Genomic DNA, 24,083 nt, shown 5'->3' on the forward strand with positions numbered 1-24,083 from the left:
TGCTCCCCTCAGCACTGTACTTTGTCAGTCTGCCTGTTCTGCTCCCCACCTTGTCTCTGGTGAATCCTCTCACCCTCCGCATCTCTGCCCTGTACCCAAGTTCTGTATGAATAAATAAATCTTAAAAAAAATAAAATAAAATAAAGCTATTTTTTTAAAAAATTGGGGAAAAGAATTTAAGAATATGAATATACCTTAATATTGATTGTAAGTCAGAATAGTATTATTTTGAATATAATAGGCTAAATAAAATGTAGGCTGCACTTCATTATATTTGATTACTTATTTGCTGTAATGCTTTTTTAGGGGCTCATTACTAATACTTTACATATCTGCATACCACACTTTACCTGCTTTAAAAAAGATAGTATCATACATTTTACTCAAGGATATAAAAATACAAAATTTGATAATTGGCTTTAAAAGAATAAAGCAAATTATGGTAGTCATATATATACATATTTTTTTCAGTTTTTGTGAATTTTTACATCTTAAGAATTATTATGTAGCATATTTTATAATCTCTTCCATAAATTCATGTCTCTTCTATGAAAATGGCTTGATTTTTAAAATTTTGCCTCTAGTTTACTTCTGACTATGCATGCCGGCTTGATGTGGTATATACATGAACTTGTTTAAAGGGATTGTGCTCAGATCTTCATATTAAGAGGATTTTTAAATTGTGTCTTCATAATTAAACCTCTTGATTGACCAAGTATGCTTAACAAACTTAGTTAGAAGGCATTGTAATAACATTTTATTATGTAAAAAAAAAAAACAGCCTAAAGAATTATTTAATGATTTATGATTATTATGAAATTACTGATCAACCAAATCAAGGAATGGAAAGGAATATTATTTGGGAGAGTTTCTTTCTAAATAGTCTTAATTCTAAGACTTCATTCTAATATTTCATCATAATTTGAAAAGATTCAGCTTGACCCATACTATATACACTTGTATTTTTGCCCAAAAACTATTAGCCCCCCTAAATTTCTAATTTTATAGTACTCCAAATTTCTTTAGTTCCCAGAGCCAGAAAACAAGAACCTTACTATTATTTTATCTTTCTTCTCAAATCTTTTGCCTCCCTTCATACTCATCTGTCCTTTCTTCCAGACCCATTACCACTTAACTGACTTCAATTATTAGTACTTCTGATCTTTCTCTAAACCATTGTCATTCTCCAACCCAGGCTGGCTTCATGAGCATGAAATCATTTTATTACATGGAATCCGCCCTCAGAGTTTGATGCTCTGTAGTTGCCATCTCAAAATTCTTAATGATTCATCTTTGTGGATTTGTGTTTTTTAAGTCAAGTTCAGTGGGACATTGGAGCATGTACAGGATTTGGACCCAAAAAGGATACTACCTCCCGCTGCCTCCTGAATGGATTCTACACTGCCTACTGCCCTGCCCCACCATCACCACTCACCTCCCCCTCACCCCTTCCCCCATGCCATATCTGTTTACTCAGTCATACTTGTCGCTCTCTGACCTTGGTAGCAGCTTGTGTATACACATAAGAAAGATAGTCAGGTAGAGGCAAGGCATGACGGGTCTCCGGCCTGTTAGCACTACTACTATCAGGCATGTGGCCCACAGCCAACTCTGGGTGAATTGCAGAACAACCAGGGGAAGAGAATAAGCTTGGCTCACTTTTCCTGCTCTGGGCCAAGATATGTCACAGGGGTTTGGTAGCCGGAAAGGGGAAATCTGGCAGCCAGAGGACCACCCACATATTGAGTCATAAACTTGCACCCAAAGGCACCTGTGAAGGTCTGCACTGGTCCTGGTACCCAAATGAGTGTGACTTTAAATAGCAAGTTAAAAAACACCACTGCAGGCCCTCCTGGTGGCACAGCAGGTTAAAGCACAGCACTGAGAAGCTAAAGCCACTTCAGCATGAGTTCGATCCCCGCCTGCCCCGGAGTTGACCACATGGCATGACAGACCTCTCTTGACCTGCCCGCTGCTCCCCTCAGCAGTGTACTTCGTCAGTCTTCCTCTTCTGCTCCCCATCTGTCTATGGTAAAGCCTCTCGCTGCCCCTGAGCTGTACCCCAGTTCTGTATGTACAAATAAATAAATCTTTAAAAAAAAAAAAAGAAAGAAAAACCACCACAGCAGATGGAGTAATACTGCTGAAGAAAGGGGAAAAGATTGTTATTTTTTTTTCAATCTCAATATATGTAATGGCACTGTTTTCCTGTTTTTTGAACAGGGACCCTTGTATTTTTACACCAAGTCTTTCAAAATATATAACCAGTCCTGTCCTGTACAATATTTAACTCAATTCCTGCTCTCCATATCCCACTTTAGCCTTCACACTGCTACCACAGTAGTTTCTTTACACCTGAAAATTCTGACTTCCTTCAGTCTTTTAGTAGCTCTCTGTGGTCCCACATTCATAGACACAATCAAATTTTGCCAGAGGCTCAGGGGCCGGTGAGAGGCTTCACCAGAGACAGAGTGTGGAGCAGAACAGACAGATCGACGAAGTACACTGCTGAAGGGAGCAGCGGGCGGGTCAGGAGAGGTCTGCCATGCCATGTGGTCACCTCCGGGGCAGGCGGGAATCGAACTCATGCGGAAGTGGCTTTAGCTTCTTAGTGCTGTGCTTTAACCCGCTGCGCCACCAGGGAGGACCACAGACACAATCAAATTTTGTAGGTTGTTTTTTTTTTTGGATTGCACAATAAGTGCTTTCTACCTTCTCTCTGTCCGTTTCTTCCTCGCCTCATTTGAATATCTTCGGTCAGCTGAAAATTTCCATTTTTAACACATCCTTTAAGGGTAATTGGCACAGAGAGCCATTCATTTGTCTAGGTTTTGGCTGCCCATCCTGTGTCAGGGCTTAATACTCAGCAGCCCCATTTCTCTAAGCCTTCAACTTAAAGAGTGTTCTCATAGTGCTGCATCTTTGCTAAACTTAAGGATTCCCCAAACAACTTTTCCCAGTTGTCTTTGCATATGTCTTCCTATTCGGCCTAATTGAATTCTTATCCTTTTTTTTTTGGCAAGGTTTAATATTACAATGCTGGACATCATGTTAATTTACCGTAGAGAACTTAAGTTCTCCTGAGTATTCTCCTTTAAAACTCAGTTCCAATGTCTCCTCACCTCTTCTAGGCAATATTAGCATTGGCATGCTGTCTGACTCCAGGAGTATGCATTATCCATTATAGTACTATCAGTTGTTTTTCGGGTCATTATTTGTGTAGTTGCCTTTTTTGGTCTATGATATTCTAGCTGGTGGTCTCCAGTGGTTAAACAGCATGATCTATTTGGGTTGCAGAAAAAGAATATTGAATGTTTGATGTTTTAAATTTCACTGTTTAAATTTATATTTTATTGAATATTTTATACTTATTGGTCGAACATTCTTATTGTCTGTAGGTAAGGCATAATAGGAATGCACACCAATGATATATTTACTCATTTCATATATGATGAAGATATTTTAGAAATCATCCTTCTAGATCAGTACTAGATCTTATTTATCTTGTAACTCCAGCATTGATCATTTATTTTTCCTAGTCTGCTTATAAATACTCATTATACCAGTTGCATTCATACCGAAGGTCTGTGCACTACAGAGACATTAAGGTGTTAGTCCATAGCATCTTCATCACTGGTTGATGGTTGAAATTAATCAACATTGTATACTTTTTTAAAAGTTTAGGTAAAATAAAATTGAGGGTTGATGGAAAGAAATATTTTAATCCTGTGGAACCACTTGAGAATAATGATTTAAAAGAGTGACTTTTCACAGGGCTTGCTTTCTTAGTTTGTTACTCACTCAGAGAATAGGCTGAATATATAGAATTGTGGCCTGCCTCTCGGCTTTTTAAAAGTTAAATGATAAAAAGCAATATAGCCAGCAGAAGTGAAGGTCAAGAACTGATGATCCCCATAACTATCTGGGCTCATATCTTATGCATTCATTGAGCCTGCTGTCACTCAAGGGCACTTCTCCATTAAAATTAGGTACCTGTAGTTGAAAAGGCTTTGATATCTTCTGACCATGTGACCTAAGGTCTGTGTCACTGCCATTTTAATTCTGCCAGAGTATCACAAGGACTTCCTTTTATTATCATTTAAGAATTTATATCTAAAACAGGTAAAGGAGTGGTAAGAAATTGTGTTTTTTAATGCATGTTCCGTTAGTATCTCACTTGTATGATGAAGAACAAATTGTTTGACCTCTTCTAAGGCCTATGTTCCTTTCTTATGATAACAAACTGTTTTAAAATTCTTGAAGGTTTGCAAAGGAAAAGGTACTACATACTAATGATCAATTTATTAATATTTGGATACTAAATTCATAATAGGAAAACATTGTAGCATTAGGAGAAGTAAAATTAGCAAATAGCTCTAAAAGTTACATAAGTATGTCCAATAAAACTTTTCCATAATGATAGATTTCTCTCTCCTGTGCTTAAAAAAATTTTTTTAAAGGCTGATTCTGATCAATGCTAATAAAGACTATATTGTCTCACTTTGTACCTCTGTCTCACCATAATTTAAATTTTAGGTGCATTTTGTTTCACCATAGGCAATGAGAATTTTTTATGTAACTGTTAAACTCTAAATTCCCCCTCCATACTGTTATTCTTAGCATCCTAGAAAATTAGAGGTGGAGAATTTCAATTAAATTCATCTAGTCCATCTCCCCTGATGATGAAAATATGTCTCTCACATTATAATACTGGATGCTTTTTCAGGTTTCCATGAGAACCTCTGGGAAACTGTCCAATAGACTAATAAACCTCACTTTGAAGAAATGCTCTCTTTCTTAGTTTTAAGCACCATTTCTCATTTTATCTCTTAAAGCTATCTTTCTTAATATTCATATTCTTTAAGTAAGATCAGTAGTCTCTGCTAACCATAATAAAATCAATATATACTTCATTATCAGGAATCAAGGTGGGGTACAGATATGAGTATCCAACACAGTAAGCTCCTCATTTAAGACCAGATTGGTGTTACTTTAATAAGCCTGAGGTGGTGTTTCTCTCAGAGGTATTAGATATTTTTCCCACCTTCTTGAATTAATTGAGCATTTTTTGATAACTCAGGTTAATCATTATGAACATTACAAAAATAAATGTTAAGAAGCCCTCTATGGGCCAAGCACTGTAGAAATACAAAGATGAACTCAGTCATGTTTGCCTTCAGAAATTAAGACTCAATAGAAGCTAGAAAAGAGAGGTAGGATTAGTTATTAGTCAAGACACAGGAAGCAAAAGTATAAATACAAATTTTTTTCTTTATTGAGGTAATATTGGTTTACAACACTATACATGATTTACAGAAATAGGCTCATACCTCCTTATATGTATGCTACCACACCACCCCAGCACACCAGAGCTACTGAGTGGAGTGTCCTCCTATTCCCTCCTCCACCCTTCTCCTCCAGCTGAATTCTGAAGTCATATTTCTAGGGTTTGTTTTGGTTCACTTTTAACAATCCCCTCTTTTCCCCCTCTATATTCCATACGACATTACATTTCTCCTTCTGACTTTATTTCACTTAGATAATTCCCTCCAGTTCCATCATGTTGTCCCAAATGATAGTGTTCATCTTTTTCAGCTGAGTAATATTCCATTATGTATATACAACCCATCTTCTTAATCCACTTCTCTTAAACACAAAATTTTAGGTAATCAGAAGTGAGATACTAACTCCTACTAGAGAAATAATGGATAGTTTTCTGAATGGTTGGCATTTGAAGTAATGTCAAGGCAAGTGAGTAGCCATTTAAAAAAAAAGATACAATTAGATGTCTATTGCACACCTTCTGTAAGAGTAAACTCAAATGGATTAGAAATCTGAATGTAAAAATAAAATAATTAAATCATGAAATCATGCAAGTACTACCAAGAAATAGTGAATTCCTCCTTAATCTTAAGTAGGGAGAAACTTTCTGTGATGGTTATTGAGGAGGCAGGGCACAAAAGAGTTTTTTAAAAATTCCATGATTTAAAGCATCCTAGTGAAGATAAAAGACTGGGAGAAAATGTTTACAACATATAAAGAATCATTAAAATTGAGAGATAAATGGCCAAAGTACAATAAAAAATGGGGGGGGGGAAGCAAACAGGTAATTCTCAAAAACTATCAAAATAGCCCTGACTTGGAGCCTCTCTGGTGACCTTGGGTATCAGTCTGCATTATCACCATTATGTCCTGAGTTTGATGCCTAATCAGGGAACTAACAGACATATGACATAACAGACCTGTCCTGTCTCGCCTGCTGTTCCCCTTAGCAGTGTATTTCAGTAAATCCACTTGTTCTGCTCTCCACTCCGTCCCTGGTGAATCCTCTCACCCCCTGCACCTCTGGCTTACACTGATGATCAGACAAATGTCAGCTAAAACAACACAAAGATACTACTTCCCCTGTAAGCTTGGTAGAAACTATAAAGTTTGATAACAATTTCTGTTATTTGAGATTGGGGATAATAGAAATGTTCTGTATCTTATCTGCAGTAGTATACATGTGTCAAAAATCATCAAGCTACCCACATAAAAATAATTTTGTGGATTTTTTTGTCTTTCATAATTATATTTCAATAAACACTATATTTTAAAAAGAAAAGATACATTTAAAATATATTAAAGTTAAAAGTAAAAGGTTAGGAAAAAGTTACCAGGGAGGTAATGTCCAAAGAAATAGCGTGGGACCCTCCCTGGTGGTGCAACGGGTTAAAGCACAGCACTATGAAGTTAGCGCAGCCACTGACTGTAGCATGAGTTCAATTCCCAGCCAGGGAAGTGACCCACATGGCCTAGCAGTCCTCTCCTGTCTCATCTGCTGCTCCCCTTAGCAGTGTATTTCAGTACATCTTCCTGGTCTGCTCCCTGCTCTCTGGTGAATCCTCAAAGAAATAGCAGCATGTTATCAAGTGTAAATGAACCTCTACAATCAGATCTTAGTTAACATTTATGAAACATCTACCAGTTCCTAAGTTATACTAAGAGAACAAAGAAGAGAATAGTTTGTATGTCATATAGCCATTCTTCTGAAGTAATTGCAATACCAAATAAAATAACTGCTCAAATGTACAAAATGTGGCAACTAATTTATTAATTAAAATGAAACCAAAAAAAATGAAAACGATTTTTACCAGGTTCTTTTCAAATTAACAAGGTGGCATTTTTCTTGGTGTTTCTCATATAACATTTTAAAGAACTGTTGTCCAAAATAGTTAATCACTTAGAATTGCTGTAATGTTGTCCTTAATCCCCTGTGTGCTCACTGATGACAAAGAGTCTCAAACAGGGTTAAAGAGTTCTGCTGCACATCACTGTGTTTTTGTGTGAAAGCTGATGACATGTTTCTGTGCTTCCACTTCTCCATGTCTTAAGGGAACAACAGCTCACTAGGACGCCAGTGAGGTCGTGTCTCATTACCACCACTGAGGCTTCTGAGAGTGGTTGCATAGCAGCAGTTTTATTTCAGTTACCAATCATGCCCTGATAGCCAAGTTCAGTCTTCGGGGGTTACTCCAATTTGCAGGTGGTGAGCAACTTTTATCATTATCTTAACACATGCCAAGCTCTGGAGAAAGGCAGCATTTGGCCTTTTCTTTCACACGCAGTTGCTAATTTTAAGCCATATTTTGACAGAAAATAGTGAGTACCAACTAATTAAAGTAAGTCATTTTAGTTGTATCAATTGCTATGACAATGTAGTTGTTTAATATGATGAGTTTCTACAATTTTTAAGAATTGTAGATGGTAGCAACAGCATTTCAAAGAAGAATTGGATAAAGCAGAATGGGGGAGGGGTATTATTAGTCTCCTTTCACCTTGGATCGGTGTCAGAAGAATGAAATCATTTTATTTGTAGTCTTTGTTTACATTCATGCTGTTAGATATTTAGATTATGCTGTAGAGCACTATTTATATTTCATATTTTTATAAGACATGGATATCATAAAGAAGCATTATATGTGAAAGAAGCATTTTCCTCTTGGCATCCATCTATTTTAAAATTTATATGTGCATTATTTCTCTTATCCTCAGTAACCACAGAATCTGTTACATATAAAAGTAATTTCAGTAGGGCTTCAGACTCACTTTAGTTTAAGTATATAAAGAGAAGCCTTAGGGACAAACTTTTCTAAATCAAATGACATGCCAGTGTGGTTTTCTTTTTGGTTTCTTTTTTCCCTTCCCTCCTATTTTTGAATTGTCATATTGCATTTCTGCCTCTCTGTGGTATACAATTCTATATTAAGATATGTGTAAAAATTAAGTATAGCATAAATGTAGAAATTGTTATATTATAGAGCTGGAATATTTGCAGATGAATTTGAATACAGAAATTTAGTGTTAAACAGTGATTAAAAAGCAAAAGCTCCACAATCAGGCTCCCTGGGCCTGATGTTCTATTCTGTCACTTAGCAATTGTGAGACTTAACGAAAGTCATATAACTTCTTTTTTTTTTTCACTTACTGTTGATATGTGATCTGCTCATGAAAAAAGTGAATTTTTATGTATTAAGCATTCTTGCTCAAAAGTTCATTTTTAAATCAGTGCACATTTCTATTTTCATGGTTTAAAGTATTCTTCTCTGAGAAGCAAATGGATATTAAAATATAATTGCTTTCAGTGGTCTTTTCTTTTATTGGGTATCTTTAGAAGTCAGGACAAAAGGTGAGTTTGACCTATAGGATCTGCACATTATGTCATCTCCCACCCCTGCTGTGGAACCTCCTTACCTTGCTACCTCTCTTACCTCATTTCCTACTACCCTCCCCATTGTTTCCCCATTCCAACCACAATGACTTCTTTGCTCTTTCTTGAACATACTATGTATGCCTCTGCCTTAATGCTTTTGCCCAGCCTCTTCTTGCCCACAATGCTTTTCCCCTCTTCAGCAGACTAACTCAACTCCTTCAAGTCACTGCCTAATGTTCTCTATCCCCACAAGGCCTCCCATGACCACTTTACATTCCCAAAACTTTCACATGGCCCTGTTTTCTATGTGTTTGTCTTTTACTAGTTTAGAATGTTCTTTGTTCAGTATCTCCTCCCACTTATATTTAAACTTAGTAAAGATAAAGTTTTTTTGTTTGGCTCACTAATATCTTTTAAGTGCCTTGAGTATCTGACAAATACAGGTATTCAAAATATATGTGAATGAAACTTTTTAAGTAAGTACTAGCAGTATGCTGGGTTTAAGTCCTCTTTCTTACTTTGTGACCTACAGCAAGTCACTGAACACCTATCTCATTGAGCTGTTGCATGAATTAAATGATTTTACATACTGGAAAGTTACCTGGCTGGTGCTTGAAGCCCTGGAAACATTTAATAAATCCATTCAGTCAACAAATGTTTATTGAGTAGTTATAATGTCCCAAGTATTTCTGTATACAGAGAAATACATGATTGAACAAAATGCTAACTCTTGTGGAATTTGTTTCTGTTGAATAGTTTCCTTCCCTTCCTTTGTTGTTTGTCTCTAGAAGGAAAAAACATGATTCTACCTAGCCTATTCAGTAGTTTCTATATCCTTGATTGATATTCACTTAATACTTACAAGTGCCCAAATTTTGAAAACTCTGGGTTATCTTTTTCATTCAAATGGCCCTAGGAGGAAGATATTTTTAATTTTCACTTTACAAATAAGAAATCTGAAAATTGCAAGTTATGACGTCCAAGACATTCAACTAGGAGAAATTGGAACCAAGATTTAAAGCCATACTTTCTGATTTAAAGTTCTCAGATCTTTCCATGGTGGCACTTTTAGCACAAATACCACAGTAGCTTTTATTCATTTCACTGCCTATTATATTTCAATCTTGTGAACATTGAGTCCTTCTAAATGTCAGATGATAAATCAGATCTTCTCTGGCAATGCAAATACTGTTTAGTTCCTTCCTTTAGGAATTTATAAGGGGATTTGTGTTTTAGTAGGGGAGACATAAAAGGTGCTAACTGTAAGGCAAGGTCTATGTATAGGTACTTGAAAGCCTGAAGGTGGAGAGGGAGCACACTCAATCTAGAGCAGGGTTGGGATAGTTCAAGATACCCTAAAAGAAGAAATGCCTGAGCTGAGTCTGAAAGGTTGGTTTTGCCAGGTATTATGAGCAATAGCAGAGATTCATGGCGACTGTAGAGAATTGTAGGTTTTTAGAGTTGCTGAAGTAATAAGCATGAAGCAAAGAATGGCCAGAGATCAGGCTGGACTGGTAAGTAGCCACTTGATATACCACACCAGCTACAGTCAGGGCAGAACTGTATATCATACAAATCATAGTTGACCTATGCTTAAGAAACTGCTCAGAAGGGGGTAGTGCCAAGTGGACTGTCAAATACTCAGAGATTTCCCAGCATAAGTCATATTATTACAAAGCCTAGTATGTTGTTCTAGTATGGAGGAACAGAAAAGCCAAGCCACCACTTGGGTTTTTAGCAGTATCTCTTGAGCTGTGTAGTGTTCAACAGTCCAGTCATGGTACCAGTATTTATAGATTGGTCCATTTCTGATTTTTGGATAGGTAGCCATTTAAGATAATCAAGGTTGTGGGTAATTGAATAGCTTCAGATAATTAGCCATGAAGTTGAGAATGAAGTTGGAGTGTTTTGGGAGAAGGGAATACAGATAGGGAGTTGGAAAGAATATTATCATTTAGTTTAAAGTGGAAACTTCTGAATGATAAGATCTAGGGTGTAGATCTAGGTTCTAGGAGTGGGTCTCTAGAGAGGATATAGGTTATTGGAGTCAAGAACTGTAAATCTAGGATTTTGAAGAATTACTACCTGTTTATTTCCTAACATGATATTAGGAGTTAAAAAGATGCTTTCGGGGTTAAAGCACAGCACTAAGAAGCTACCTACAACCACTGTAGCACAAGTCCAATTCCTAGCCAGGGAGGTGACCCACATGATGCAGAAGGCTTCTCCTGTCTCACCTACTGCTCCCCTCCACAGTGTATTCAGTCGATATGCCTGTTCTGTTGCACACTCTGTCTCTGGTGTATCCTCTCACCACCACCACCCACCTCTGGCCTACACCCCAGTTCTTGTATGCATAAATAATCTTTATTTTTTAAAAATGAATATGCTTTACCTCAGGTGTTACTTTTAAGAAATAATGGTCTATGAGCAATTACAGTGAGCAGAAAAATCCCAGCACTTCTTCCTGGGTACCATTGAATATTAGGTAGGGGAAATGAAAAGCTCCTATCAAATAGGAATCTAAGTTAAATAATATTCTCAAGTGAAAACCATATTTCATTTACATCAGGGAGGTGAAAATAGAATTTTGTCTAGATTTAATAGACTACACTTCTGTGCAATATCACTGACCACGCTGAGCAACCTTAAACTTTTCCTTTTGAAATTTTGTTGTATTCCTGCAATAACCATAATTTTTAAATGTATTTATTAAATACTTTTTCAGCATTTACTAAAGTTTAGATATTGTGGCATTATACCTCCCCTCAAAAGTTGAAGGGACAATAGGAGCAACAATTATGCATCATTAGCTATTAAATATCAAGCCATCTTTTCATTCTTATTTTTCAATGCTCCTCTTTAGCTATCAGCCAGACGAACTCTACTTTGTATACATTATGTATACATTACTGTGTGTTTTTAGTTACATGCCATTTCTCATGTTGTGCTCTATAAGATACACTTGTTCCATGGGGGGAAAAATGTAAAAATGTAAAATAAAAAAAATGTAAAAATGTAAAATAAAAAAAAAAGATACACTTGTTCCTCAGTGTATCTGAGGAACACACTTTCTGTTTACCCTTTGGAAACCCAGCACAGTACACTTCATCCATATAACACCCCTTATTTCTCCAGATGATGTAATCTTGTCTTTCCCTGAATTCCTAAAAATCATTTTTGTACCTCACTAAAGTAGTACCATATTTCATCAGTTCTGAGATGCACATTTTAACACCTCTGTAGATTACTCTTTCAAGATATATGCTGTGTCATCAACATCATTGAAAGGATGCGAGGTGCTTTTCCATAGGCAAACATAACAAAGTACTTTGAGTCAGAAAGTATCAATAATTCAGAAGAGTGGAGAAGCACTAGGAACACCTTACGAAATTCATTTTGTATATATTCTTTTTATGTATACACTATATGGTATATGACAAAATCTTCCTACATAAGTTTTCACAAACTTCTTTAATACAAAATTAAAATTCTAAGTGAATTTCTAATTCACAATTCTATTTCATTGTTTTTTAATTCATTTGGCAGCTGCTTTTCTTAGTGTATGTAAAATAATGGTGTAATTTACAAAGTGGTGTCCTAGATTCAAAGAATTAACTTTAATAAGCATTTAGCGTATTTACCTTCCGAATTATGTCATGTGTGAGAGTATATGTGTGGTTGTATGTGTGTGTGCCTGAATCCTGAAAATTTTAAGGGCTACATTTTGATTCCCTTACAATGCCTAGCAGTGCTTTATGACAGATAGACACAAAATTAATAAATAGATTGAAATATGTATTATGATATAGTCATTGCCACAAATGGTAAACAGCTACTAGGACATTCTTAATTTCGTGCTTGATTGTATTTTTGTTAGAAACGTATTTATATGTGGTGTTGGGTCAGGTCTTTTGACTCACTCTCAACTTAGGCCAATGGTTTTTGAACTAACTATAAATGATTCTAATAAAATTCTATAAACTTAGGCCTGGTTTGCTGACTGTATTTATGAGCAGATTTAGTGATTCATCTTGATTGAACCATGGAAAATAGTAAGTATAGTGTTTACTTGAAGGACACATGGCTGAGACTTTCTCTAATGATGCTAAAATTCTATAGGAGACTAGACAAATGATTGTCTCTAGGAAAGTTAGTACTTTTTAAAATATCCTTGTTTTCTTACCTCAGACAATTTCTTATACCTATAATAATAATTTTAAAAAAAAACAGCAAAGGGAATTAAAATAACTTAGGGGATTATGCCTGTGTGATGTTTTCTAGAAATTTCTACTCATTCTTTGGACTGCAAGCACAATAAAATATCTATTAAGTTTTTTTTTTTGAGTCAGCTAACAATGATATTTCTGATTCAAATTAAATTTGCTTCCGTTTTTCTCTAAAGAAAGGATCAATGCCTATGTGTTCACAAAACAATGACCTGGAGCAGAACTGTGGTAGTCCACTCTGCAATTCACCAAATATTTCCAGTCGCTTTCTGGCTAGATGTTAGGATTGATTGTACGTGCTTAGGCCATTGAAGTTAGCTTTGGTCTTGTGGCTTTCTTTGTCCAGTGAATTGAGATCAGAAGAGACAGGAATCTATAAAATTAGGACATAATTCATCACAATTCCTTTGTCCTTTTTTCTGTTAATGCCCCCTTAGCCTGAGTCTCCAAGTAAAGGACAGCATAGATTCAGACTTCCATTCCTCGTAGTTGACCTTCTTGTAGACATGTTTAATGCCACAAAGATTGGGGGGTTATGAGATCAGCATAATATAGCTGACCGATGTAGACTTTTACAGTAAAACAGTGGTATTTAGTCATAACTGAATAAGTCTAAACAACTTGCTGTACTGATATTACCCAGTATTTCTTCCCTATGGAAATATTTATTATATAGTTATTAGAAACTAATATTCATCTCAGACAGTTAGAAAAAGTCATTTTACGTATGTCAAAAAAGTACCTTTCTTTGAATTACAATCTTTTCTGAAGACATTTCAGAAATGTCTTCCCAGTATCTTTTCATAAACCAGTTGTTGAGGCTAGGAGTTCAGAGAACTTTAAATAATATAGGGGAAGTGGCAGGAAGCAAGCAGGGACCAGAAACTAGAAAGCACCTGATTTGAATTCTATGTGTTTTCTTGGGTTTATAAATCATATCTATTTCATATTAAAATAGTTCACTGTGTTCAGAACTTAACTTTACAAATATGCAAGGTGATACAGACCAAATATTAATGCTTATAAGACCAACACATTGCCTTATATTTATTACTTTTTTACCCCCCGTGGTAGGATGAAACTTCTTGTCTCCCAACTGTCAACATTTTTAAAATGCTTATAGTGCACCAGCTACTTTGATATTGTCATGCTCCTTTGACATGCTATTCTGATCCTATTCACTTAATTTAGCTCAGGATCATTGACTGCCACTGCTATTGAAATTGCTGACATTATCATAGAAAAGGGTATATTTTCTATGTTATATTTGTGTGCTTTAAAAATATGCATATTATTAACATTAAATGTTTGTCTAGAAAATTAAAGAAGTGAGAAATGAAGTACTTCAAATCAAATAAAAATCTTAATTATCCTTGTATCAGAAGGGAAAAAAATCAACATTTTGTCATGTGGCCTCAAGCTAGAAGTTTAAAAATTAAAAGCCAGATTCTGATTTAGGTCCTCATTATAAAAATCTAAATATCTTTTGCAGTGATTTTACAGGAAAGTAAGAAGATAGCAAGGTTCTCTTATTTATTTTTCTTCCCATCACTTTTTGCTTTTCATCCTAGGGATTCTTCAGCAAGCGTCTGAAAGGCTCCATCAAGAGGACCAAAAGCCAATCAAAGCTGGACAGGAACACAAGCTTCCGGCTTCCCTCCCTTCGCAATACAGAGGACAGGTAGGAAGTGAACTGGCTTAAAACACAGCAGTTTTACAATATGTTCTGATAGTGCATTTTTCCATCTTTTCTAACTTTGTAGCAATGACAAAGATTAAATACAAAATGTCAGCTCAAATATTGAAGGATCTTACAATAATGAAATGTTTGTCAGTACGTAAAAACTAAATTAAGAATCATTGTGCTGGGTCTATAGAATCAAGTTATAGTAGCTACAGGTGTAACTTTCCTTCATGAAATGACTGTGAGGATGGTGGTGCTAATATTTTTGAGCATTATATTAGATGCCTTATGCACATTATCTTCTTTAATCTTTATAATAACATGATAAGGTAAAATCATTGAATATGTGCTAGGACATGTCTTTTCCCCAAATTTTAATGATTTTTTATTCATTTATATAACTCTACAATTTGGGAGTTATAGCTTCACACCTCAACATATTCCTGTGCCACAGTTACATTACTTCCCCACCTCCTCTCCTACATACCCCACCCCTTGTACAAACATACTGTAAACCACCTTAGTTTCTAAGAATTATTTTTTGTTGCGATTTCCTTAACTACTTACATTCCACAAATGAGAGAAACCATGTAGTAGTTGTCTTTTACTTTCAGATTTATTTCACTTAGCATAGTCACCTCATTGGTACATATATTGGTTCCCATATTGTACCAAGCAGCACTATTTCACCTTTTCTAGTAGCTGAGTAGCATTCCACTGAGCATATATGTCATAATTTCTCTATCCAGTCACATGTCAATTGGTATTTAAGTTGATTCCATATCTAAGCTATTGTGAATAATGCTCCCTATGAGGATATGGGTGCATAAATCTTTCTTTTTTAATGTTTTCATAGTCTTTGCATAAATACTTACAGTGGTATTGCTGGATCATATAGTATTTCCAATTTTCATTTTGTGCCTTTTTCCATCTCAGTTTAATCCCCATGGGCTTCCCATCACCAAATCACCTGTGTGCAATTTTCATTTTTAAAAGAATTTCATACTGCTTTGTATAGAGACTTATGTCACCTTATATTCCAGCAACTGGTACATGAGTGTTCCTTTTTCTCCACACCCTTGCTGGTACTCATTTTTTCCAGTTTTGTTTTTTTTTTTTTTTTTTTGAGTAAGTCATTCTAAGGTGTTAATCTCACTATGGCCTTGACTTCTGTTTCCCTTATAATAATGATTCTGAACATTTTTTCATTTGTCTGTTGAGCATCTATCTTCTTTGAAGAAAAGTCTGTTTAGCCCTTTTGCCCATTTTTAGGACATAATTTTAATACTTCATGTCTACATAATGTTTAAAACTTCAGAAATGGCACCTGGTATATCTTGAAATCACAGCATTTATTGAGTGTTACTATGTGTTAAGATTTTTAATGTGGTCTTTCATGTAACATAACTCTAGACAATATTATTATCCTCATTTCACAGAAGAAGAGGTAAAATAAAAGGGACTGAGAAAGTGGCACAAGGTCATACAGCTAGTAAGTAGAGTTTGAGTTTGAATTCATGTCTGCCTTTCATATTTAATACAGATATTTATGATGGATGAATAAACACATATGTAGTATTTACTATATGCCAGACACTGTTTTAGGCAGTTTTCATCAACTAACTCACTTTAACATCACAACAATCCTGCGTGGTAGCTACTCTCATGATCTCATTTTGAAGATGAGAAACCTGGGATTCAGAGATTTTAGGAAATTTCCCAAGATTGCACAGCTTAGAAGTATGGTAGAATTTAGGCTTCCATCCAAAAGGTTTAGCATAGAGTCCACATGTTTACCTTTCAAGAAAAGGTAGGGGGTTGGGGCAAGGTGAATTTCCTTGCTCTAATTTGTAGTTCCCTAATGGCTCATATGTTAAATATCTTTTTACATGTTTTCTTTTTATATGACTTGCCTATTTATTCCTTTACCCATTTTTTTGTTGAACTATTTGCCTTTTTTTTATGATTCAGCATAGTTCTTTGTTTTTGCCAGGGATGTCAGCCACTGTTATGCTTATTGCTAAATTTTCTCCCATTCTGTTTCTTGTATTTTAAAATCATGGCTAAATTATATAGAAGGTTTAGATTTTCATTTGGCTCAACATGTCATATTTTCTTTGTTGCTTACCTGGCTGAATTTGACCAGAACATTGAACTCAAGAAGCCAGGGATCTGTTTCTCATTAAATGCTTATTAGGATGCTGTGCAAATCATTTTATCTCTCTCTTCTTCAAGAGGAGGAAATATTCCGTCCAGAGGTATCAGAAGGAAAATAAATTAGTGATCATGATTTTGTGGATGTGTGTTGATGAGATTTTTAATTCTTGGAGGATTTTGATAACCTCATTTGCACTCATAACCTTTTAAAAATAGAGAATTATTCTTATGAGATCTGAGTTACTACTTTGAGATAGCAGAGAAATTGACTTAAATGAATAGTTTTATCTTACAAGGGTTTCTACATAAGGTCAGTAAGCTTTTCTGTGAAGAAATACCAAAAGTATTTTAATATGCAGACTTGGTTGATTAAAAAGTCTCTGACAGCTCCAGATTTGTCTAACCAATGATTGTAAGTCATAAACTCTGCTGTAAGTCCCTGGTGGAATTATTTATCAGTGTTACTTTTGGGCCAATTTATAATGATCTTTAAACTCAGAATTTCTTTTTTAGAATTGTGTGACATCAGCATAAAAAGTGAAAAATTTGCCTAACAATATTTCTGAAAAGCAAATTTCTTTATATGTCATGACATGTAATGTGTGAGAAAACCACATACTACATGGGAATAATGACACCTAAAAATACAGTCACTGGCCACAAGGAGTCCAATAAAAAAGTCAAAGAGCAAGCAAATGGCACAGAAAAGGTTAAGTTTCTTCTTGGGTGGATCAGGAAAAGGCCTTTGATGGCAGAAACCTATGAGCTGAACCTTTCAGAGACAGTATAATTTGAACTGAGAACACAGGGGTGAGCTTTTTTCCAAGTGGAAATAATGATCAAAACAAAAAGTGCAAAATCATGAAACTTGAAGGGAAATATGTTTGTTCATGATATGTAATGAAAATATAGCATTCCTTGGCCCTCCCTGGTGGCGCAGCAGGTTAAAGCACAGCACTAAGAAGCTTAAGCCACTTCCGCATGAGTTCGATCCCCGCCTGCCCCAGAGATGACCACATGGCTTGGCAGACCTCTCCTGACCTGCCCATTGCTCCCCTCAGCAGTGTACTTCGTTGATCTGCCTGTTCTGCTCCCCACTCTGTCCCTGGTGAATCCTCTCACCCTCCGCATCTCTGGCCTGTACCCCAGTTCTGTATGAATAAATAAATAAATCTTTAAAAAATATAAATGCATAATAAAAAAGAAAATACAGCATTCCATTTTTTAAGTTGATAAATAAAAATCTTTCTGATTTATATGTCTTAAAAAATACTCAATATAAGAAACAAAAATATGACCTCTGTCTTTGGTGAAACTATGAGGAAACTGAGTTAGATTATTTAAAATAAGAGGAAGATTAAATGTAATTGTCTATAGAAGGGAATTCTAAAAGAAGTCTATCAGTTAGCACTCAGATCAGCTTCTGATAAATAGGTATTAAAAATATCTTAAACAATGTCTAGTGATTTTTTTTCCTCACATCAGAGAAGTCTGAAGCTGGGCAGTCCAGGCTAAGCAGCAAGGGCTTTTTGTTAGCCTTTTCCTTTGCCATTCATAAGCACTTCAAGGATTTCTTTAATAGCACAAGATAGTTACGAGAACTTCAGCCATAGTGTCCTTGTTTCTGGGTCATAAAAGAGCATCTTTCTTCCAACTAAGTTATTTCCCTTTCAAGTGACTTCCCTGAAACCCTGTCTAGTGACTTCTACTTATTTCTGATCTCTACCTTTATTTACATGAGATGCTGGGAATTTTATACCTGAGTGCATCATTGCCCCAGTAATACAACAGTCTGTTATTAAGGAAGGGATATGGGATAGCTATGAATCTGGTATATGTGTACATGTGTGAAAATTTACTTGTGTCCTTGTAACCATTCACTTAATATCACCTTATGATTTATGACATTGAGTACATTTCAGTTTAAGCTCAGCCACAAGTTAATTGACTGTATGCCAGACAGCTGCAGTGTTTGACATAAGGAGGAGGTTGATTCACCCACCCACCATCAGAAATCTGGAAATATGTAGCTCCCACCCAGCTGTCAGAAACCAGCAGCCACTTATTACATTACAAAGTTGAGAAATTTAGACAATTCACATAAAAAGACCTATAGATACTGACATTTGTGTCCCCTTCCATGAAAATTGAAGCTTGATAACTCCACTTTAAGTACATCCAATGTAAATGAAAACATATGTCCCCAGAAAAACTTTTATATGAATATTCTTAGTTTCATTATTCAGAACAGCCAAAAGCCCATCAACTGATAGCTAGGTATGCAAATGTGGTCTGTAACAAGCAATGCAATTATTATTCAGCCATAAAAGGGATGCAGTAGTGATACACACTACAGCCTGAATAAACCTTGGAAACTTTATTCTAAGCAAAAGAAGCCAATCACACGATTGACAAATACATGATTCCATTTATGTGAAGTGTCCAAAATAGGAAAATCTATAGAGATAGGAGATTAATAGTTGGAAGAGACTGGGGCTGGGGCTCTGATGAATGAGAACTGACTGCTAATGGGTATAATATTTCTCTTGGAGTATGAAAATATTTTAAGCTTAGACTGTATGACTGTTGTACTGAAAACTATACTCAATGGGCCTATTTTGTGATATGTTAATTATATCTCCTATCTCAATAAAAATGCTAAATTATTAAAAACAAAAACAAAAATCTGGCCAAGGAAGTTTCTACAATAACATTCTTTGTCTGTAAGCTACATTCCAGCACACAAAGCTTCCACTGAACTTTTTAGTCATTTACTTTTAAATATAGACAAGTAGCCAAGGATCTCCAGGTATTTAAAATAATTCTCCAAAATGACAGAGCATTAAAAAATAATAATAAGTGGGGGCGATTGGGAAGGACTTAGAAGAAATAGACACAAACACAGAGCCAAAAACAACTTAAAAGTGTAGTGAATATTTTCAGTAGAGTTGAGCCTCTGTGAAACAGTAACAAGATGCTTTAAGAAAAGGAACATTAGTGACACTAGGTAGAGTGCTTGGAAATAAAAAGTATAAAAGTAGATATCAAGTCATTCTTCCAGAAAGTGAGAAAATAAACCCCATAAGATTGTAGTAGAAGAGTTAAAAAAAAAAAAAAGGAAAAAAGTTGGGGGAGAAAAGTATCAGAGAAGTAATGAAGAAAATTTCCCCAAACAAGAATACTTATATGTTCAGATTACAAGTCACCAAACTCCTAGGACAGTGAATGAATGAATAAAACAAGACCTTTCCCAGTACTCACATATGAGGTCACATTATCATGAAATATCCCACTGAGGCTCAAAAAAAAAAATTCTCAAAACCTTTTTTTAAAAAGTTGCATATGAAGGAAGATGGGAGTATTGCATTGGAATTCTCAGTAGAAATATTGAAAACCAGAAGAAATCATTGGAACAGTCTTAAAAATTCAGGGTGGAAATGGTTCTCAATCCAGTATTACATGCAAAGGTGGTCCTTGGAAGTCATACTAAGAAGTTTGAATGTTATATAAATAGTGGGGAGCCTTTAAACTTATAGAGACAAGGGAATGATCTAATTGAAATTGTACTATGTATGGTTTAAGCCAGTTATGAGATTTCAGATAACTTAGTTTGTAGAGAGAGCTGGGAAACCAGCTATCAAAAAACTAAAGAGATAATGAGGGTAATAGTGGCAGTGGGAATGAAAAGGCACAGAGACAAGATAGGAGGAACATTTAGAGATGAAATCAATAGGATGTCACAAAGTCATCATCGTTCCAAAGCCATCTAATTAGATAAAAGGTAGTAAAGTGATTTCCTAGAATCAATACTGGAAACACTTTCACATTTAAAGTAGTGTCATATGGAAGGGTGTTGGGACAGGAGAAAATTCTGTGGTGTTTTTTGCCTTTTGTTCAAATATGCTTTGAGATATATAGGAACTGTTAGGAAATGGCTAACAAACGGTGGTGATACTGTACTATCAGTTACTCCATGTTTCTGTATGCCTGTCAGGTTGCCAGCCTTACTCTGGGAGTGCTGAAAAAGATGAGGTCAGTAAAGCAGATGGAGGGCCTCCCTGGTGGTGCAAGGGGCTGTCTCAGCACTATGGAGCTATTGGCAGCCATTGCAGCACAAGTTCGAGCCCCAGCCAAGGACCCACATGGCACAGCAGACCTCTCCTATTTTGCCTGCTGCTCCCCTTAGCAGAGTATCTTAGTATATCTACCTGTGCAGTTCTCCACTCTGTCGCTAGTGAATCTTCTCACCCCCACCCCCACAACTCTGGTGTATACCCCAGTTCTTTTATGCATAAACAAATAAATTTTTAAATAAATAAAGCACACAGAATACAATTCTCTCACCTTCTTCACCCCTCAAATAAAAACCTTCACAGAAATAGTCTCGATTCTGTGGCTTACTGACAAAGCTTTAAAGTAGTCCACTTGTCAGATATCCATTGGTACAGGGCTTTTTGGAGCAATAGACCCAGCTTCTGGAGTTTCTCCTAATCATTATTTTGATTTTATGCACTGACAGAAGTTGTAAAAATAAAGTCTTGCAAACCCTATCCTCAGCTCCTCCCTATAATGGAGAGAGGTCTGCCACGCCATGTGGTCACCTCTGGGGCAGGCGGGGATCGAACTCATGTGGAAGTGGCTTTAGCTTCTTAGTGTTATGCTTTAACCTGCTGCGCCACCAGGGAGGGCCCAGGTTTTAAATAATTTTTATCTGCACTCATTTGTGTGTGTGTATAATCCTGAGTATTTTATTTCTAATACACATTTGGATCAGCACCAGCACAATTCAGATACAGACTAGTTCCATTACCAGGAAAGAACTTCCTTTACCAGCAACTCTTTACTATCATACCCACCTTGCCACACTCATTGTTTCTTAGCAACAATTAATTTATTTTCCATTAAAACATGTAGTATATGACCACTTAAGATTGACTTTTTTCCAACATATAGATTGCTCTTGAAATCCACCCAGGTTGTTTCATTTATCAGTAGCTTGCTCTTTATTGTCACTGAGTAGTATTTCATTACATGACTGGACCAGAGTTTGTTAAATCACTCACACATTTAAGAACATTTGGGTTCTTTCTAGTTTTTAACTATTATGAATAGAGCTGCTGTGAACATCAGTTTTCATTTCCCTGGGATAAATGCCCAAGAGTGTAATTGCTGAGTTGCATGGTAAGTGCATGTGTGGGTTTATATAAAACTGACATTGGTTTCTAGAGTACTGGCACCATTTCACATTTCCACAAGCACTGTTTACAGGTTTGTTTGTTTTTTAATTTTTGTTTTTTGTCCTAAGAGATTTTCATCTGGAAATTGTGTAGCTTTTAGCTTTTCTGTGTATATCGATGATGTATTTAACCTGTGTTTTCTTTAACCATAAGGTGTGATTCAGAACTTACTGGTGTGCAGTCATAGATGTTACTCAAAACTGCAAACTTGCCCCATATAAGCCAGCTGTAGGCAAATTGCCTGCCCTAAAGAAGGAAATATTATAAAACTATTTAATTCCCCCCCTTTTCTTCCCTCCAACTTACTAACCATAATTTAAGGTGCCCCCCCTTAAGAGGTGGGGGAGAGTGAAAAATGAGAGGAAATGATGTAAAAAACCTCTGGTATCATCTTAGCCTTCTGTTATGCTCTCTGAGCTTGGCAGGAGTTTAAAGCTGACTCTTCCCTCTTGGGGTGCTTTGGGGAATGCTTCAAAAATGTCTAATCTCTGAGGAGCTCTCACCTATGGTTTTATTGAGCTTGGCAGGTACATTTCTACTCCAAGTGTTCAGTTGCAACCACATTTAGTTTCTAGGAAAGAATACTTACTATTCTGTTTTTTTCATCCCTAGTCCTCCAATCCACAGGAAGTATTCGCACAGGAAGTGTAGTATCCACTACACTGACAACTTTTTGGAGTGCAGGCTAATTAAAAAACATCAACCTTCTCTTGCTTTCCCACCAATAGTTAGTCAGTTCTCATCTCCCAAACAGAATAAAACCTACCCTGAATGCATCCCCTGCCCACATCCCTTGTGGGGACTAACCTCCTCAGCGTTTTCTCTTAAAATTACAACTAACAAAATGCTTACCCTTCTCCATCCTCTGATTACACTTTATAGTCTTCATCTTGAAAGGTTTCAGGTAATAGAACTGATTACAAATTTTACTTTGTAAATTCTACTTTTTTTTCTGGTAGTTCATTTTGGTATACACAAATTCTGTTTTAGTGTCTCAATGGAAACTTCAATTTTAATGTCTCTCTCTCTCACACACACACACATAATACTTTAATAAAATCTATGTTCTTTGTCGTAGCATGCAAAACTCCACATGGTCCAATCCTTCCCTGCCTCTCAGAGTTATTTCCTACCACCAGTACAAAATAAAAGTCTGTCATTTGTTTATCATACTATTTTATAATCTCTCTGTTCATCTTGCTGCCCTGTTTAACCTGAATACCATTTCCTATTCCAAACCCTGTTTTTTGTTGGATTAATTCTAATTCATACTGTTGCGACAATATCCATCAGGAGTCATATAGTCTCTGACTTCCTTTCTTTTCATCATCATCCCAGAGTAACACTACTCCATGTACCTTCCCATGGCCACTGTCTATACTTTATAAGACTACATACTTGCTAATGAACGTGTCTTTCAGGTTTCTGTATGCTACAGTAGACTGAAAGCTCCTCAAGAGTGCAAGCAGCCTTTGTATTCCCATACCCTAGCATAATGCATTTCCTATTAAGAAACTCAATAAATGTCTGTTGACCTGATAGACAGGAAGAGTAAAAACGAATTCTAGAAAATAAAGAAGAATGAGCTGTTTCAATACAGTGTACATGGATAGAATGACAACTTCTCAGAAATTAATGGATTCTAGACCATTAACTAATCAATATAATCCAGCTATAGATTATAAAATGTCTCTTGTAAACTAGTGTTTACTGCAACGGACCAATTAAGGATACCTTAATTTTATGAACAAAAATCCGATTGAAGTTACTAATTATATCTTGATAATACGTTCATTAGAATGTTTTATCTTTGTTTTAAACTATTATCCTTTCTTTTTCTTTTTTTTTATTTTATAACAGATTATTTTTACATCATTTTGTACTTTTTTTTCCCATCTCAATTGTAATCCCCGCGGGTTTCCCATCACCAAGTCACCCGTGTGCCATCACCATAATCCCGCGCATTTCCCTCCCCCCCCCCCACCCCCGTTTTTGATCCCACTCCCCACTCCACCCCTGCAAAATGTCTCTGGTATATGGTTGTTCATTATTGTTGTTATTTTCTCACCTGGTCCATTATACTC

At 36.0% G+C, this 24,083-nt stretch overlaps 1 protein-coding gene across 10 annotated transcripts in view; it reads left to right on the forward strand.

Annotated features, from left to right (window-relative positions):
* The window catches only part of RASAL2 (RAS protein activator like 2), a 307,801-nt gene that overhangs the window by 234,877 nt on the left and 48,841 nt on the right, over positions 1-24,083 (forward strand). For all 10 annotated transcript variants that reach the window (XM_012729032.1, XM_012729034.1, XM_012729033.1 and 7 more), the window contains one exon: positions 14,493-14,602. In XM_012729032.1, the coding sequence (XP_012584486.1) occupies positions 14,493-14,602 (110 nt within the window). The remainder of the gene's footprint in view (positions 1-14,492; positions 14,603-24,083) is intronic.

This window comes from Condylura cristata, unplaced genomic scaffold (genome assembly GCF_000260355.1).
Source record: "Condylura cristata isolate star-nosed mole 26May11 unplaced genomic scaffold, ConCri1.0 scaffold00024, whole genome shotgun sequence".
Lineage (NCBI taxonomy): Eukaryota > Metazoa > Chordata > Mammalia > Eulipotyphla > Talpidae > Condylura > Condylura cristata.